We start from the raw sequence: 18,590 nt of genomic DNA, 5'->3' as shown, positions 1-18,590 counted from the left end.
ATCACACTCATTTTCACCAAGTTTCTTCTTTAACGATCTCCCTTTCCACTGAGATGGAGAGACCATCTTTTGAGCAATAAATGTAAGATTTCCCAGGCATTGTTATCTTATCTCGAACTGACTTAGGGCCTGATTTGGATTTTGGCGGATGCATTTACTTTGTCACAAATGTGAAGGATATCATGTACGCCATACTACAATTCCGTTATATCCTACGGAAATTGCAATACGGCGGCGCAGTAACCGTCATGTTTGTGACAGAGTAACCTGTATGGCAAGATTTAAATCAGGCCCTTAGTGATCAAACCTTTCCTAGTGATCTCGGTGTCTTCTCTGAGAGGCTGGTGCTCTGCTTCCTTGCTCTGCGTCTGACACATCCCCATACAATAATTTCAAATCATGACTTAGAAAAAAAAGATTTTTCTTCTCTTCTTTTCAACATATTTGTAGGAAGGTATTTTTGTTTGGTTGCCTTAGATATTTAGGTAATAAATGTTTTTGAGCATATGTCTTTGGAGTCCTTTTTAGGTCGAGCGCACAAGCACTCTGACATGTTGTAATCTATCTGTGGGCTTTTAAACACGCCACTGCATGCCCATCACTATCACTCGTTTATTGGCTTGCCTTTCAAAAATCCTTTGTTATCATTGTTAAATGCTTTACTTTTGTCAATCGTTGGGGCGGTTTTGTTACTACCTTGGCCATTGACCCTTTTACATGGATAATTGCACGACTGACAATACGTTTGACTGTGAGCGAACTTCTTTTTCCTTTTGTGTCTCTACTTCGCGCTCACACTCATGGCGCCTGTGGCTCTCTGAATCAGCTCGCTTCTGTCAACTGTCTTACTTATCATTTTCAATTTATGTGCCAAGAAAAGTCCAGTTAGGAATGTACAATGCTAATAGCTCTAACTTGAGCAAATGCGAGACCCATTGCATTACAAATGCTTGTTCCTTTAAGTCTCTAGTTACACATTTCTGTGATCATCTCCCACCATTAGAAAATGAATTAGGAGGCACATTGGGATTTCAGAGGCAGGTCACACTGGAATAAGAATCAATCTATACTGTTGTGTAACAGCTCCCTTGGATATTGTACCGTACTACTTCATATATAGGTACTACTTGCTCATGGCCTGTATGACAGAGCCAATGTATTATCATCCCACTACCAATCAAGCCATTAAACCATCACTCAAACATGTTTCTGTGTCCATGCCCTCTTTGTGCTTCACACACCCATGTACACATGTATGCACACACGTAATGAGTACACATCATGAACATATTGGTTGTATATGAATGATAGTCCTCTACTTCTGTCAGATATGCTCAAAAGTAACTTGCCTTTCTAATACACACAGGAATTTTTTTTGACTCAACGTGACTAATTTTGTCTTTCCCACAGTCTCCGGGCCCAGTATGGCACAGAAGTAATGTTTAATGCAGTCCACGGTAGCGAGGACAGGGAGCAGGCCAGCAGGGAGTTGGCATTCTTTTTCCCCCATTTCAAAGCACCAGACATGGCTACACAGAACACACGAACAATGCATCCTGAGAGGACCCTAGCTTTGATCAGACCTGAAATCCTCAAAGAAAGGAAAGGTAATAACAGCTTACAGTAGAATTACTGGATGGAGTGGGGCATGTTTGGCTAACATTTTGTGAAGAGGACAATGCTCGATTGTATATAGATATTAATATGCCTTAATCTGTGCTGAGACCAACAACATACTAAAGGTTTTAGTCAACACCCTTATTAAAAACAAAGAACATTTTGTGAGCACGCAAACTGCTGCATATGTCTACAAAGAACGTTCCAGTTTCAATTGATGATATGTTCAAACATCAAGGCACTGAAGCTAAATGTGCAGAGGTGTTTGTACAGAGTGAGGGGTCTATGCAGTCAGCCACTTCACTGGCAAATGTCAGGGCGGTTAATGCACCACAGTGTTACTGAAAGTCCAGAAGTAACGAAAACCTTTGAACGGTAGGACGGTGAATCCTCCTTGCCACCGCTCTCTGTCATGGGGTGAAGTGGTGAATTTTAAACCTCAGTTTCTCCCAAAGTGTGTTTAAAATGAAGTATGAGATGCTCATTAATAGAGAGGACATTTTCTGTTGTGTTGTCTCTTAAGGCTAGGAAATCTGCAGAACAATCACTAGAATTTACAGACTTCCCGAATTAAGAATCACATGTTAATAGCCTTGGGCCAAATTTACAGAGGTAAATCTATGGAAAGAATGTTCCACGTATGTAGATTTACGCCTATGCTTGCATGCAAATATCCATCTGAATACAGTTCACCAACTCTAAGAAGATATTTATGCCTTGTAATAGGAGTATGTGTCACACACACCCCCTTGTACCATCCAAAATACGACTGTAAAGCTGCTACCAGTAAGTTTATGGGCATATTGTAAGTGGAAATCCGACAAATGCAGTTGTACAATGCATTGGAGATATCCCCCCTACATTGTTTACATCTACAAATCAAAAAGAATCACCTGGGGAAATCCATACACCGGGATGAAAATTACTACTGAGAACACTTGAATAAAACCCACATTCTGGGCTCTGCCGTCTTCCCCTTGAGCTGTGAGGCATTGTACTAACAGACGTTAGCTATTATTGTGCTGTATGTCTTTGTGTGTGTGTCTGTGTTTGGAACATGCAATGTGGTATATTGCCTCTTGTAGTCTATGTAGTGTGGTGTTAGATGTGAGATGAGTCGTGTTTTATTAAAATTAATTATCAGTTTACATATTTATAATTTTCGATGCAGGTGCATCTGTTATGTGTATGTTTTTATAATTGGATCTTTATACGTGTCGGCTAGTGTATATGACCATGTTATACATTAATTTTATTCTTCATTTAGTTTTTACATTTGTACATTGTGATCTCTATAGGTGTTTACAATGTCTAAAGTTATGTGTCATTGTTTCTTTAATTTATTATGTTTTATTGGGTTGCTCGACTTCCATTGTAGTGCCAGTGATTGGCCATATGTAGTGTGCGACTTAATCGAAGGCCAGTCTGGAATAGATGTGAATCTGTTTGAATTGTAGTACTACTTGGGTAGGTGTGGGTGTAATTTTAGTGAATTACAAATGACTTAACTTTTTATAGGTGTGTTTTTGTATTTACATGTCTCTCTCTGTACCGCTCCTTAATTTCCCATTTCTTCTCCCTCTTTGTAGTAGATCTTTCCAATTTTCAGCCACTGCACTTTGCCACATTTACTTCTGAAATGTATACCTATTTGGTCATAATTCTTTTCACATTAGATTAAGGACCACTATAGGTAGAGATTTCCACCTATACCTTTATGAAATGGGTTATAAATCCAGCGAATTAGGACTACAGCAGTACTTCTATGCATAATTGTGAAATGCCCTTGTGAACTGGGGCATTTGTTTTCACAACATACAGAATGGTGCTCGACACTTACCAAAACAATGTCTCTCCAGTTGAAACATGGTGGGAACTACACTGATTACTCAGAGCAGTGCTCTTGATATGAATATTCGCTAGGAGCCTTGTTCTGAAAACCCAGACTCATTCTGTGCAAATAATAACCAGACTACTTTTACGTTAAGTTCTTGATAATAATACAACATAAACCATACACTTCCGTGAGTTCCAGAAACCCACACATGAAACTCCTATTAGAATTAAAAGTTTGCTCCTGATACTATCTAAAACACACACATCCATATACATTCTCCCATGGTTTTGTTGTTCATAAATCATTTCACACTTTCTCATAGTGTGTAGTAGGTGCTGTAAAAACCTTACTTATCCACAAGAGTCCTTGTGTGACCCATTGTAAGCTGGATGCATGTCAAGAGAATGTGTAAGCAACAATAGTGAAAGTGCTGAATAGAACATTTAAGAACAAGCAAAAAATAAAAAAAACACAATACATAGGGGGTCATTCTGACCTCGGCGGTAAAAGCCGCTTACCGCCGGTCAGAAGGCCGCCACAATACCGCCGTGGCCGCGGTCAGCCGCCACGGACATTCTGACCCACAACTGCAAAACCTCCGAAAATCCGCCCTCCACTGCAGTCCGCCACATCAGCGGCCAGCGGTAAACTGGAGAAGACCAAACCTCCACCGCCACGCCAACAGAAATACGCCCATCCCATTATGACCCGCAAATCCACGCGGCGGTCATTCAACCGCGGTATTCCATTGGCGGTAGACCCCGCCGCGGTCAAAATACACACACCTTTACAAACCCCTACCACATTGGACAATTTGAAAGGCACACACCTGAAACCCATACACACACCACTCCCACACATCCAATACCATATAAAACACACACCCACATCACCCACAAACCCCTACCAACAAAAACCAGAGACGAAGGAGAGAGAGACACACATCAGAGAATAGATAGCCAGACACACAGAGGCACACCGCTACATCACACACACCACATAGAAGCACAAAGCACCACACACCAACACACACATCATCACATACACCACCCCACACCTCATACACCCCACCCCATGGCACCACAAAGGCACCCACGCTTTTCGGACCAAGAACTCCGGGTCATGGTGGAGGAGATCATAAGAGTGGAACCCCAGCTCTTCGGCTCACAGGTCCAGCACACCACCATAGCGAGGAAGGCGGAGCTCTGGCAGCGGATCGTGGACAGGGTCAACGCGGTGGGACAGCATCCCAGAAATAGAGAGGACATCCGCAAACGATGGAACGACCTACGGGGGAAGGTGCGCTCGATGGTCTCTCGACACAACATCGCAGTGCAGAAGACTGGCGGGGGACCCCCACCCACTCCACCCGAATTCACAACATGGGAGCAGGAGGTACTCAACATCCTGCATCCTGATGGCCTCGCTGGAGTACACGGAGGAATGGACTCTGGTAAGTACAAGGCCAACCATTTCACCCCACCCCCAGCATGCTAACCCCCACCCTCACCCCCAACCCCCCAGCACACATCCTTCCTGAGAATGTCTCCCCAGCACAACCCACCCAACACCAACCCCTGCATGCCACCCCCAAACTATGGACACCCATCACCTAAGCATGACCACTGCACATACCCATCACCCCCCCCCACAAAACACCCTCACCACACCTCCCCCAAGGGAATGCCAGCACTGGGGGACAAGGGCACCTATAAAACGCAAGCTAATGCACACACAGAAACAATAACCATACCCTCTTACCCCATGCAGGACCCGAACGACAACACACCGGTCAGGAGGGACCAGAAATGTCCATCCCACCCCCGGAACAGGCCACTAGTGATGACAGCAGCTCTGTCGACCTGGAACCTGACGACCAGCCCGGACCATCGGGGACCTCTGGGCAGTCGGTTCCCCTCACCCAGACACAGGCCACTGCAGACCCAACCCCCTCTGGGAACAACCGCACAGCTCCCACCCAGCGGGCCCATGCCTCTGTCTCTAGGACAGGTCAAGCAGCGGTGTGTCTACCACTACAGGGCCCCCAGGGTAACCCACCAACCCAACAACAACAGGGACCTGGGGGCAGTGGGAGTGGGCACACCGTCTAGGGGACAGAGGCCCAGGGAAACAGGGCAACTCGGAGGGCTGCTGTGCGACAGGGGGGGGAGGAGAGGCCCAGGGAACCCACTCTCCAAGAGGCCCTCACCACCATCATGGCTGCCTACCACCACTCACAAGAGACGATGGCGACGGTACTGGCCAGGTTCCAGGAGATCCAGGCACAGCAGGAGCAACGCTACATGGGGTTCAGCGACCAACTAACCAACATCTCAACCGCTATGGGGAGCATAGTCCAGGCCCTGAACCGCATAGAGGACACGTTTCAGGACCATGTGGCATCACACCGGGCCCCTGTCACTACCCAGGAACAGGAACAGCCTACCACCTCCGCCGGCGCAAGTGGACAGGAGGCCCCACCACAACGACAGCCCCCCAGAACCCCACCTCCTGCTGAACAACAACCGCCCCGCAAAAGGAGCCTGAGATAAAAAAAAACGACAGAGTAGGATGTCAAGTCCCCCGCCAGCATCACATACCCCCTGAAGTCCTCCCACTGTCCCACATGGCCACCCTGTCAAACCTTGAACTGCCCCTGCTCCATCCTGCCACAGGCGTATGGACAATGCACCTGTGAGACTGAGAACTGGACTCCGCCATGGACATTACTCCACCCCCACCCATCACTGTTTCACCCTCATGTACCAATATCTATGCACTAATAATAAATCACACATTGTACTGAAATCAATCAGGACTCTGGCTGTCTTATTTACAAATGTATGACACATTACATATCAATTACGTATTGTGAACATTGTGAATTACACATACCGAGGTAACTTAGCATTAGTCTATGGGCCAACCAAGCCGAGGTCACGCAGTGGCTCATACAGCACAGAAAAGGGAAGGGAAATTCAAACATCATGTCCATAGGTCTGGGGGGAAACCGACAAAGTTGAGATGCAGGAGGCTTTCAGGAAATGGCATGGGTGATCATTACCTGTGTGCTACTGGAAATACTGTGCTATTACTCTGTCCCTGTTGTCTGTGTCGTCCTCTGAGTCTTCCTCCTCTTCACTCTCCGCAGGCTCCACAGCTACTTCAACACCACCATCTGCACCATCCTCCTGCAGGAAAGGGACCTGACGTCGCAATGCCAGATTGTGAAGCATACAGCAGGCCACGATGATGTGGCACACCTTCTTTGGTGAGTACATCAGGGATCCCCCAGTCATATGCAGGCACCTAAACCTGGCCTTCAGGAGGCCAAAGGTCCTTTCGATGATCCTCCTAGTTCGCCCATGGGCCTCATTGTACCGTTCCTCTGCCCTGGTCCGGGGATTCCTTACTGGGGTCAGTAGCCAAGGCAGGTTGGGGTAACCAGAGTCACCTATTAGCCACACACGTTGTCTCTGTAGCTGCTCCATCACATAGGGGATGCTGCTATTTCGCATCACATACGCGTCATGCACTGACCCTGGGAACTTGGCATTTACATGGGAGATGTACTGGTCAGCCAAACAGACCACCTGGACATTCATCGAATGATAACTTTTTCTGTTTCGGTACACCTGCTCATCGTCTTTTGGGGGTACCAAAGCCACATGGGTCCCATCAATGGCACCAATGATGTTGGGGATATGTCCAAGGGCATAGAAATCACCCTTCACTGTAGGCAAGTCACCCTCCTCTGGGAAAATGATGTAGCTCCGCATGAGTTTCATCAGGGCAGACAACACTCTACTCAAAATCTTTGAAAACATAGGCTGAGACATTCCAGATGACATGGCCACTGTGGTCTGGAATGACCCACTTGCCAAAAAATGGAGGACTGACAAAACCTGCACCAGAGGGGGAATCCCTGTGGGTTGGCGGATGGGGGACATCAGGGCTGGCTCCAGCTGGGCACACAGTTCATGGATAGTGGCTCGGTCAAGTCGGTATCGTAGTATGATGTGGCGTTCTTCCATTGTCGACAGGTCCACCAGCGGTCGGTACACGCGAGGATTCCCCCTTCTCATCGCAAGTCCCAGCGGACGGTGCCTAGGAAGGACAACATGGAGCACAGAGTCAGCAAAACCACAGGTACGTACAGACAGCTTGCACAGTTAAAGAATGGCAATGGGTTGAAAGGCGTGTATGTGTGGCAATGCAAGGCCTAGGCCTGTGTGTCGCATTAAAAATTAAGCCATGTAGGCCCTTGAAATGGCGGCTGCCTGACCTGTGAAGTGGGACAATGGGATGTGAGGTCAATGCGCTGGCGGGGCACACCGTGGCGGTAGGCGGTCGAAGACCGCGGCGCAAAGCCGCATTGGTTAACATTGAAGCCTATGGGTTTCAGGAGCCAATGACGAAGTGTGCCGGCGGTCGCGGTACGCACCGCCGCGGTACGCACCGCCGCGGGCGTGACCGCCATTTTCTATCTGCTTAATCACTCGAGACCTGATCATCCACAGGAGAGGACCTATACTGCAAGTGCTGCTGTGACCTCGGTCTGGAAGATACAATGGCTGCTGCGACTGGGGAAAGGGCCCCTGCCTTCACGTCTGAAGAGTTGGAGAAGCTCGTGGATGGGGTCCTCCCCCAGTATGCGGTACTCTACGGTCCTCCAGACCAACAAGTGAGTACACCGGGTGCACATGGGATGGGCTATGCCTGTGTGGATTGGGGTGGATGTAAGTTGGTGGGGTGGGGGGCGAATGAGGAGTGCAACGCCCGACAGATGAGAGCATGTGCCATATGGCAAAGTTGGTGGGGGGGGCCAATCACATCTAACATGCAGGTCATTGATGAATTCCTCCTTTCCACCCTGTACATGTCAAATAGGTCAGCGCCCATCAGAAGATCGAGATTTGGCGTGCCATCGCCAAGGAAGTCCGGAACTTGGGGGTCCACAACAGACGGGGCACCCACTGCCACAAGAGGTGGGAGGACATCCGCCGCAGAACAAGGAAGACCGCAGAAACACTGCTGGGGATGGCCTCCCAACCTAGGAGGGGTGCCAGTCGCACCATGACCCCCCTGATGTCCCGGATCCTGGCGGTGGCTTACCCAGAATTGGATGGGCGCTTTAAGACATCACAGCAGACACAAGGGGGTGAGTATCAGCACATTCTGCTATCTTTCTGCGCAGTGGAGGCGTCTGGGTGGGGGAGGAGGGCTGTGGGTGACATTAGGCCAGGGCGCTTTCTGTAGTGTAGTCCTCTCCCTTAGGCATGGCCCTGTGCCCCCGGCCCCCACCTCGGTAGGGTGACAAGTACAGCCATTGAAGGTCCAGCATCTCCCATGTGCGCGTTTGACGTCTCTTGGCCTGTTGTCCTAGTCAGTAGTACTGAGTAGTGTACCCCGAATGCGCGGCTTAGTGCATTAGGCTCCTGTGTCTGTCCTCTCCGCCAACGGTGTTGACATTGCATGCACTCAACCTGGTCTTCTTTTTTCTCCCCCCACCCTTTCTCTTCATCTTCTTGTGCATGTGTGCATTAGCATCATCAGGCGGAGGAGATTTGGCATCGGAGCACGAGGGAGCTGCAGGACACAAGGCCCCGGTGGGCCCAGGAACAGACACCGAGGGCACCAGTGATCCGGAGGGCGAGGGGAGCACCACGACGGGGACCGCTGGTGAGAGCAGCGAAAGCGACACGTCCTCGGACGGGAGCTCCCTAGCGGTGGCGGCAACATCTGTGCCCCCCGCCTCTACAGGTACAGCCGCCACCCAGCGCACCAGCCCCGCCCTCCCAGCAGCCCTTCAGTCTTCGCTCCGTGCCGGTTCGCCCAGGAAGGCGCGCATCTCCTTCGCCCCAGGCACCTCAGCCCCTGCCCCTGTTGCCCCTGCTGCCCTCAGTGCGGAGCTCATTGACCTGGTAAGGACGCTCATTGTTGGGCAGACAACCCTTTTGAATGCCATCCAGGGTGTGCAAAGGGAGGTGCAACAGAGCAATGCGTACCTGGAGGGCATTCATTCGGGTCAGGCTGCCCATCAACGAGCGTTCACTGCTCTGGCCTCAGCACTGACGGCAGCCATTGTCCCTGTTTCCAGCCTCCCTCTTCTTACTGCCTCCAGCCTTTCTCTGTCTCCTGTCCCTCAGCCTATCCCATCCACACCATCAGACCAGCCTGCACACACCTCAACACCCAAGAGCAGCTCATCCAAACACAAGCACCACAGATCCCACAAACACTCACCCAAGCAACACCCAGATGCAGACATGCCAACAGCCACTGCCACCCCTGTGTCCCCCTCCTCCTCGTCTCCCTCCTCCCTCCCTGTGACGTCTACACTCACACCTGCATGCACCCCAACATCAGCCAGTGCTTCCATCACCACCTCACCCTCCAGTACAGTCCACACTCGTGCAGTCACCACCCCCACTGCCATTTACACGTCCCCTGTGTCCTCTCCCACTGTGTCTGTCACCCCCTCTTCCAAGACACACAAACGCAGGCAGCCACCCACCCACCCAACAGCCATCCACCTCACGACAGCCTACAGCACCAGCACCTTCACCCAATGACAGCACACCTGACTCTCCTACAACCACCTCCTCTACCTCCACTTCCATCTCCACTTCTCCTACCTTTTACCTTGGCCCAAAAAAACTTTTCCTGGCTAACCTTGACCTCTTTCCCCCCGATGAGCTCCCCCATCCATCTTCAAAGAGTCCCAAGAGCACCGCAGCCACCACCAGCCCAGCTTCTGGTGTCACTGTTGTGCATGGCCTCTGGAGCCCACCCTTTGCCAGCAGTGACACATCCATCAGCAGCAAGGACACGTCCAGCCCCCCCCCCCCCCCCCCGGCAAGAGGACCCGCAAAAACAAGGGCCGCCGTGCGAGGACCGACAGGGCTGCCCCCAAGGAGCAATGTGCGGCCACTTCACCACCCACACCATCTAGGGGAGGCAAGGGCCCGAGAGCCCCATCAAAGGAGCGGAAGGGCAGCAGGAGCGCGGAGAAGGTGGACCCCACATGCCACATCCCAGCTGGGAAGGAGGACACTAAGGAGGCCAGGAGTCCGTCCCCGAAGGGTCCAGAAACGTCACGGTCCGAGGGCGACTGAGCCGGGAGTCCAGGCCAGGTCTGGCTCCCTTGACCTGCTGGATGAGCACCGCTGAACCGGGCCCGCGGGGCACAAGAGCACTGCTGAACAGGGCCCCGCCGTGGAGATAGGCACCGCTGAACAGGGCCCGCGGTGCAGAAGAGCACCGCTGAACAGGGCCCCGCCGTGGAGATAGGCACCGCTGAACAGGGCCCGCGGTGCAGAAGAGCACCGCTGAACAGGGCCCCGCCGTGGAGATAGGCACCGCTGAACAGGGCCCGCGGTGCAGAAGAGCACCGCTGAACAGGGCCCGCGGGGCAGAAGAGCACCGCTGAACAGGGCCCCGCCGTGGAGATAGGCACCGCTGAACAGGGCCCGCGGTGCAGAAGAGCACCGCTGAACAGGGCCCGCGGGGCAGAAGAGCACCGCTGAACAGGGCCCCGCCGTGGAGATAGGCACCGCTGAACAGGGCCCGCGGTGCAGAATGGCACCGCTGAACAGGGCCCCGCCGTGGAGATAGGCACCGCTGAACAGGGCCCGCGGTGCAGAAGAGCACCGCTGAACAGGGCCCGCGGGGCAGAAGAGCACCGCTGAACAGGGCCCCGCCGTGGAGATAGGCACCGCTGAACAGGGCCCGCGGTGCAGAAGAGCACCGCTGAACAGGGCCCGCGGGGCAGAAGAGCACCGCTGAACAGGGCCCCGCCGTCTCAAGCACCGCTCCGCTGGGCCCTTCATCTCAAGCACCGCTCCGCTGGGCCCTTCCTGTCATGCACCGCTCCGCTGGGCCCTTCATCTCAAGCACCGCTCCGCTGGGCCCTTCATCTCAAGCACCGCTCCGCTGGGCCCTTCATCTCAAGCACCGCTCCGCTGGGCCCTTCCTGTCATGCACCGCTCCGCTGGGCACCGCCGTCTCAAGCACCGCTCCGCTGGGCCCTTCTTCTCAAGCACCGCTCCGCTGGGCACCGCCGTCTCAAGCACCGCTCCGCTGGGCCCTTCATCTCAAGCACCGCTCCGCTGGGCCCTTCCTGTCATGCACCGCTCCGCTGGGCACCGCCGTCTCAAGCACCGCTCCGCTGGGCCCTTCTTCTCAAGCACCGCTCCGCTGGGCCCTTCATCTCAAGCACCGCTCCGCTGGGCCCTTCCTGTCATGCACCGCTCCGCTGGGCACCGCCGTCTCAAGCACCGCTCCGCTGGGCCCTTCTTCTCAAGCACCGCTCCGCTGGGCAACGCTGTCTCAATCACTGTTTATGGTTCACTGTGCCCACCATGCCTCCTCCTTGACCAGTGGAGACTGTCATCCACCTGATGGACTGTGGCTTTGCACTCCCCAGGATGGTCCAGTGGGCAGCCCACCCACTGTAGAGACATTGAGAGACTGTGGCTTTGCACTCCCCAGGATGGTCCAGTGGGCAGCCCACCCACTGTAGAGACATTGAGAGACTGTGGCTTTGCACTCCCCAGGATGGTACAGTGGGCAGCCCACCCACTGTAGAGACATTGAGAGACTGTGGCTTTGCACTCCCCAGGATGGTACAGTGGGCATGGTGGCTCCTCGTGGATCTGGCGTCGTGGACTCATGTGGCTGTGGTGCCCCCCCCCTTCCCTTCCCCCTGAGGTGCCTGTAGTTTTTACATCTGATGCCCCTGCAGTGTTCTCTCCAAAGGACTCAGGTCTCCTGTGTGGGCTTTGCCCTTATTTCTCAAGACTTTGGCCCACGGACATGATGAATTCGTAGGATGTGCAGGACTTGGTACTTCAGTTATACACTGATGTGTATGTCATTAGTTTTGTTGTGAATATCTTTCATGGTTGTACGATAATTTTCTGGAGCTTTTTGGTACATAAATATTTATTCCAAATTTGATTATGTCCTAGCATTTTTCAGGGGTGTTTGGGTGGTGTCACTGTGACTTGTTGCTCTGCATTGGTGTGTACATAGTTGGGGGGGGTCGCATATGTGTGTGCCCGTAACCTTTCGTCCTCCCCCTCCCGTGTGTCGTAGGTGCAGTACTCACCGTTGTCGTCTGTGCCGGACTTCGTACTCGTGGTAGATGAGAAGGTAGACGAGAGCAGGTAGGATGTTTAATTCGGGTTCCATGCTGTCCTCCTTCCTCCTGGAGTGCGTAGTGGTGAGCGTTTTCCCGTCCGTAGTCTGTTTCCGCCGTGTTTTTATCGGCGGTGCTCCCGCCCCGGAAAAGGTGGCGGATTGGTGAGTTGGAATAGTGTGGGCGGTACATTGTCTGCCGCCTGGCTGTTGGCGGTGACCGCCGCGCTGTTTGTTTGTACCGCCGTGGCGGTCGGAGTGTTAAAGTGGCTGTCTGTGTTGGCGGTTCCCGCCAGGGTCAGAATCCCATATTTTTTACCGCCAGCCTGTTGGCGGGTTGGCCGCCGCTTTAACACCAACCGCCAGGGTTAGAATCACCCCCATATTGTACAAGAAAAACCTAATAGCAGGACTACTGTTTATAGTTCCACTCAGTAATGTTAAAATGCTATTCACAAGGTTTTGCCGGAGTAGAAAGACCCTCAGGATACCGGTTCAGACCATGCTAAAAGAATATTGTGCTACAGAATACTATGTGGGCCATATGTTTCAGCAGATTATATTCATCTTCATTATCTTCTATTGAAATCTCAGCGTTTTGTGATTAAGACACACAAAAGATGATGGGAGGAATGCTTGCAATAAGTTTAACTTCTTGAGGTAACATATTAACCCATCATTGTTTTGCCCAACATGGCATCTCAGATTACACCCAGCCACATGGAAATCAGTCTTGGTCCTGGTCCAAAAGGAAGAGTCCAGCCTGAACTGCGATGCCAGGTTCGCTCTGAACTTGAGCAACCCTTGAACAGTTTCGGTCATATTGGGCCTCTTCAGTCGGGTGTAGCTTGATTCCAGTGACACAGTGGGAAAGTGATCCATGTTTGGTATACCCTTGGTCATTTAGCACATTACATCAAACACACAACAGTTGATGGGATGAATGCTTTCAAAAAGCCTAAACATAGGCAACTGCTCAGGTTAACATTCCAACCTATCATTATTTTGCTTACCATTCTACCACAGATTAGACCCATGAAGTGTAACTCTTTTCCTAGGCACAATATCAGATTAAAATCAAATTAAATATTCTTCTAGCGACCATTTCTGTGTCTCAGGGTATGCGCTTTAACGCATGATGCCACACGTCATTGGCCTGTGTTTCCCAGGAAGCCTAACACTACTTGAATGAGATGGCTTCAGCACCATAGACACATTATGACTTATAGCATTCAATACTTCAAGTACCTCTGCATCAGAAGCTCTGTCATCCAAGTAAGTCATGACTCTATCCAAGGATTAGATAAATACATTTTCAATGATTGACACTGGGTCAGTTTTCTCCCATTTCAGCCTAAGGCCTTTATGACTCACTAGTTCTCTCAAAGGCAAAGAAGGACCAAATGCTTAGAGAGTCAAAAGGCATCTGAAGTCGTAAGATGAGGATTATGATCAATCCAAGTGGAGAAAATGATCTTAAAACCAAACGTCCTGGGTGGCATGGCCTGGATGCCAGAGGTAGGGCGTGCAAGCTAATCTTTGCTCAGCGCTACCCGCCTCAAATTCTCAACCATCCTGCCTCACAAAGTACATTAAACATGGATCCAATGGTGGGAAGATTTTGTGCAGCCCAAGGAGTCATCCAAGCACCATGGCGCTACTGGAGAAGCCGAGTGAGGAGTCGCAGACTGAGCAGTTTCAGCAACACCCTTTAGGAGGTGATGTAGCCAACCAAGGGTGCAAATCTGGCAAAGGGTCGTCTCAGGATGAGTGACTCTGGCCATTTGGATACGACTGTGGCAGTGGCCCGATAGCTTGGGAAGCTGAGAGGCTTACGGAGAGTGATATGCCGGACATTTGCTGAAGCTGGAAGACTTTGTGATGGCTGCACCACTGCTTCCACCAGGGCCCTCGCACTTGATTGGGGACTGCAGAAAGCAGATAGCAGTGCCTACCAACCACAAGGGAAGATTGGCCTACAGGCAAAGATGGCACGGCCCTTTTGCACCCTGCCTGTATGGTGACAGTTAGTGCTGATGCGAGCGGGCGCCATCACAGCCTAAAGCCTTCCTGGTGAGGCCTTGTGATAGAGCTGGTGCACTGTTGTGTGGTGCAAGACACTTTCCCACCTGGCTTTTTTCCCCCTGAGTGTGGTGAGGTGATGGGCAAGACTAGGCACTGATATTGTCCTCATCTTAGGCTGGTAACCCGAGAAGAATGCAGCCCTGACACATTGGCAAAGATAGTAGCAAGACAAGTTCTATCTGAATACTGCAGGCGGTCCCAGTGAGTCACTACCCCATGGTCCCCGCAGAGATTGGGTTGGAAAGTGATGCCCGTGGTCAAATAGCAGGACTTGACATACTTGCGCTGAAGAGACGTGACTCTTTGACAGCACACTAGCTCTGTACCGGGACCTGATTAAATACTACTGAAAGGGGCATGGCCAAGCTTGAGAAGATGGCAGAAGTGTAATCGTGCTGTTTTCTCCCGGCTCTTTGCTTTCAGCAGGACCCATTCCCTGGGGGACCCCTTGCCCCAATCAAGAACCCATGAATGTAACAGCATCCTCTGGCACCCACTGAAGCTTGGCACTCCTGTGTTCTCGGCCTGACTGCTGCACCTGGGCATGTGGGTCAGAGGGCCTGGCTTTCTTGCTCCCTCTGGCCCTCGTGACAGTGGCTACCCGTCTGCGGGGGTTGAAAGGAGCCTTCTCACCTCCTCATGCCTCAGCCCGACAGCATCAGAGGGTCCACTCTTCGCTCTTGCCGGCCCTCTGTGAAGACAACACCACACCTGCTGCAATTGGACAGAGCCCTCTCACCTCATTGTGCCTCATCCCTAGCGGCACTGGAGGGCCCAGCTTTCCTACTCCTGCTGGCATTTCTCGAAGACAGCTGTCCACTGCGGGTATTGGATGGGGCCCCCTCACTGCCTTTCACCTTGACCCTGGCCACGCCAGAGGGTCCGGCTCTCTCATTCCTGCTGCCCCTCTGCAAGGGCAGCGGCTGCCTGCCGGGGTTGATCAGAGCCCCCTCATTTCAGATTGCATGCCTGGCAAGTGCATCAGCCACTCCCTCAGCCTATGCTTCTGTTGCCCTGGGGTGGCGGCGCCAGGCCACCACACACCATCCTGGGCCCTTCAGGGGTCCGCTGAGCCTACACCCTTGTGCACACCCACCCAGCCTTCAGAGTTAGACTGCCGCCTGTTCCTGGCCCTATCTGCACAACCTCAATGGGCACAAGCCAGTGGCTGTGGGCACAAGTTGTTTGGATTCTTAACTCCCCTGTGGCCTCCTGGGGCACTGACGCCGGGCCTCTGATGTGGAACCCTGGGCGCTGTGTGATGGGTGGGGCTCTTGATCTCTACACGCTCCTGCCGCCCCTGATGGACTGGCCTGCCTTTCGCTCCTGTGACTGTGACACTCTCACATTCAATGGCGGCCTGCACCTTCAACCACCCGGACTACCCCAAGCCTACCTCTCAGACCCACACTCATTGCACTGGTTGGCTCTGCGCCCCTCCCTCACTGAGACTGGTTCTGAAATCTGTCATCATGGTTGGTGGGGGGCAACAATAAAACAGACTCCTTCATTAAACCCTTTCTCCAGACCCACTCCGGGGGGTGGGGGCGGGGGGGGTTTTAACTGCACCACTTCATCTCCCTCAGTGGAGGGAATGGTGATGGGGGAATGACCTGCCCATCAATGAAAACTTTCTCCTCTAACATGTCTAGGAAATCAGAGATGATATCAGAAGATGAGACTGATTTTCAGCATGGCCGCGTGGCACAACCTAAATGGAAGCTCGACAAACAGTCTGAGGAATGTGAAGCCCTGCAGCAGCATATCCTTCAACTAGAGGACCATCACATTGCCCTTCAGGAGAAATGAGAGGACTTAGAAAACAGGTCTCTCTGCAACAACATGCACACTTCTGGAGTCCCTGCCCCTGTGACTGACGCTGCCCTTCCCCAAAACCTTGTGTACCTCTTTGATGCTCTCCTACAGCACGATGTAAGACCACCGATTCGTATAGACAGGGCACACAGGGTTGTACCCCTCCTTCAGACCAGGAAACCCCTCTTTGATGTTTTCATTTGCATGTACCTCTTTACCCTCAAGGAGGAAATCATGTCCAGAGCTCACCGAGGGGGCTTATTCTCCCTTAGTGGATCCCTTTTTTTCCTTTTTTAGGAACTGTCACCCATGACTCTTACTAAGTGACAAGTCTTTAAATTGATCATAGAATTGTTGATCTCCAAAGGCATGAAATAATGCTGGGTTCACCCGTTCCTCATTGTTATCTCCTGGGAAGGTCTCACACACTCCACAGCCTCTCTTCAGGAGGCCAGCACATCCTAAATCTGCCAACTGAGGACCAGAGTGATGATTCTTTTGTCTCCTGGCCTGCCTTCCTCTTCCATGGACCTGGGTGTCAGCTGGCACCTGGCCATGGGTGGCGATGTGGCTCCAGCACCTGGGAGATCGAACATAGCAAGGCTCGGCTCATAGAATTCCTATAGAATGCTTAAGTCTGAGCTGGTGGCTGAGCCCGCAGCTTCTCCATGATCTCTGCCAAATATTCCTAGCAGCCCTCTGTAGGAAGTTGGCTCTGTATGCACTATTTCAAAGTAAGGAATAGTATGCACAGAGTCCAAGGGTTCCCCTTAGAGGTAAGATAGTGGCAAAAAGAGATAATACTAATGCTCTATTTTGTGGTAGTGTGGTCGAGCAGTAGGCTTATCAAAGGAGTAGTGTTAAGCATTTGTTGTACATACACACAGGCAATAAATGAGGAACACACACTCAGAGACAAATCCAGCCAATAGGTTTGGTTATAGAAAAATATCTTTTCTTAGTTTATTTTAAGAACCACAGGTTCAAATTCTACATGTAATATCTCATTTGAAAGGTATTGCAGGTAAGTACTTTAGGAACTTTGAATCATTACATTAGCATGTATACTTTTTACATAAAACACAATAAGCTGTTTTAAAAGTGGACACAGTGCAATTTTCACAGTTCCTGGGGGAGGTAAGTTTTTGTTAGTTTTGTCAGGTAAGTAAATCACTTACAAGTCTCAGGTTTGGGTCCAAGGTAGCCCACCGTTGGGGGTTCAGAGCAACCCCAAAGTTACCACACCAGCAGCTCAGGGCCGGTCAGGTGCAGAGGTCAAAGAGGTGCCCAAAACGCATAGGCTTCAATGGAGAGAAGGGGGTGCCCCGGTTCCGGTCTGCCAGCAGGTAAGTACCCGCGTCTTCGGAGGGCAGACCAGGGGGGTTTTGTAGGGCACCGGGGGGGACACAAGTCAGCACAGAAAGTACACCCTCAGCAGCGCAGGGGCGGCCGGGTGCAGTGTGCAAACACGCGTCGGGTTTACAATGGTTTTCAATGAGAGATCAAGGGATCTCTTCAGCGTCGCAGGCAGGCAAGGGGGGGGCTCCTCGGGGTAGCCACCACCTGGGCAAGGGAGAGGGCCTCCTGGGGGTCACTCCTGCACAGGAGTTCCGTTTCTTTAGGTGCTGGGGACTGCGGGTGCAGAGTCTTTTCCAGCCGTCGGGAAAGGGAGTTCAGGCAGTCGCGGTCAGGGGGAGCCTCGGGATTCCCTCTGCAGGCGTCGCTGTGGGGGATCAGGGGGGACAACTTTGGTTACTCACAGTCGTAGAGTCGCCGGAGGGTCCTCCCTGAAGCGTTGTTTCTCCACCAGTCGAGTCGGGGTCGCCGGGTGCAGTATTGCAAGTCTCACGCTTCTTGCGGGGAGTTGCAGGGGTCTTTAAATCTGCTACTTGAAACAAAGTTGCAGTTCTTTTGGAGCAGGGCCGCTGTCCTCGGGAGTTTCTTGTCTTTCTCGAAGCAGGGCAGTCCTCAGAGGATTCAGAGGTCGCTGGTCCCTTGGAAAGCGTCGCTGGAGCAGGGTTCTTTGGAAGGCAGGAGACAGGCCGGTAGGACTGGGGCCAAAGCAGTTGGTGTCTTCTGTTCTTCCTCTGCAGGG

At 51.9% G+C, this 18,590-nt stretch overlaps 1 protein-coding gene across 7 annotated transcripts in view; it reads left to right on the top strand.

The window, feature by feature from the left end:
• Positions 1-18,590, top strand: part of NME9 (NME/NM23 family member 9) — a 466,976-nt gene that overhangs the window by 154,813 nt on the left and 293,573 nt on the right. For all 7 annotated transcript variants that reach the window (XM_069225744.1, XM_069225746.1, XM_069225745.1 and 4 more), the window contains one exon: positions 1,411-1,607. In XM_069225744.1, the coding sequence (XP_069081845.1) occupies positions 1,411-1,607 (197 nt within the window). The remainder of the gene's footprint in view (positions 1-1,410; positions 1,608-18,590) is intronic.

The sequence above is a fragment of the Pleurodeles waltl genome, chromosome 3_1 (assembly GCF_031143425.1).
Source record: "Pleurodeles waltl isolate 20211129_DDA chromosome 3_1, aPleWal1.hap1.20221129, whole genome shotgun sequence".
Classification (NCBI taxonomy): domain Eukaryota; kingdom Metazoa; phylum Chordata; class Amphibia; order Caudata; family Salamandridae; genus Pleurodeles; species Pleurodeles waltl.
Note: the sequence above shows the minus strand (reverse complement) of the source record. Positions and strands in the feature narration are given on the sequence as shown.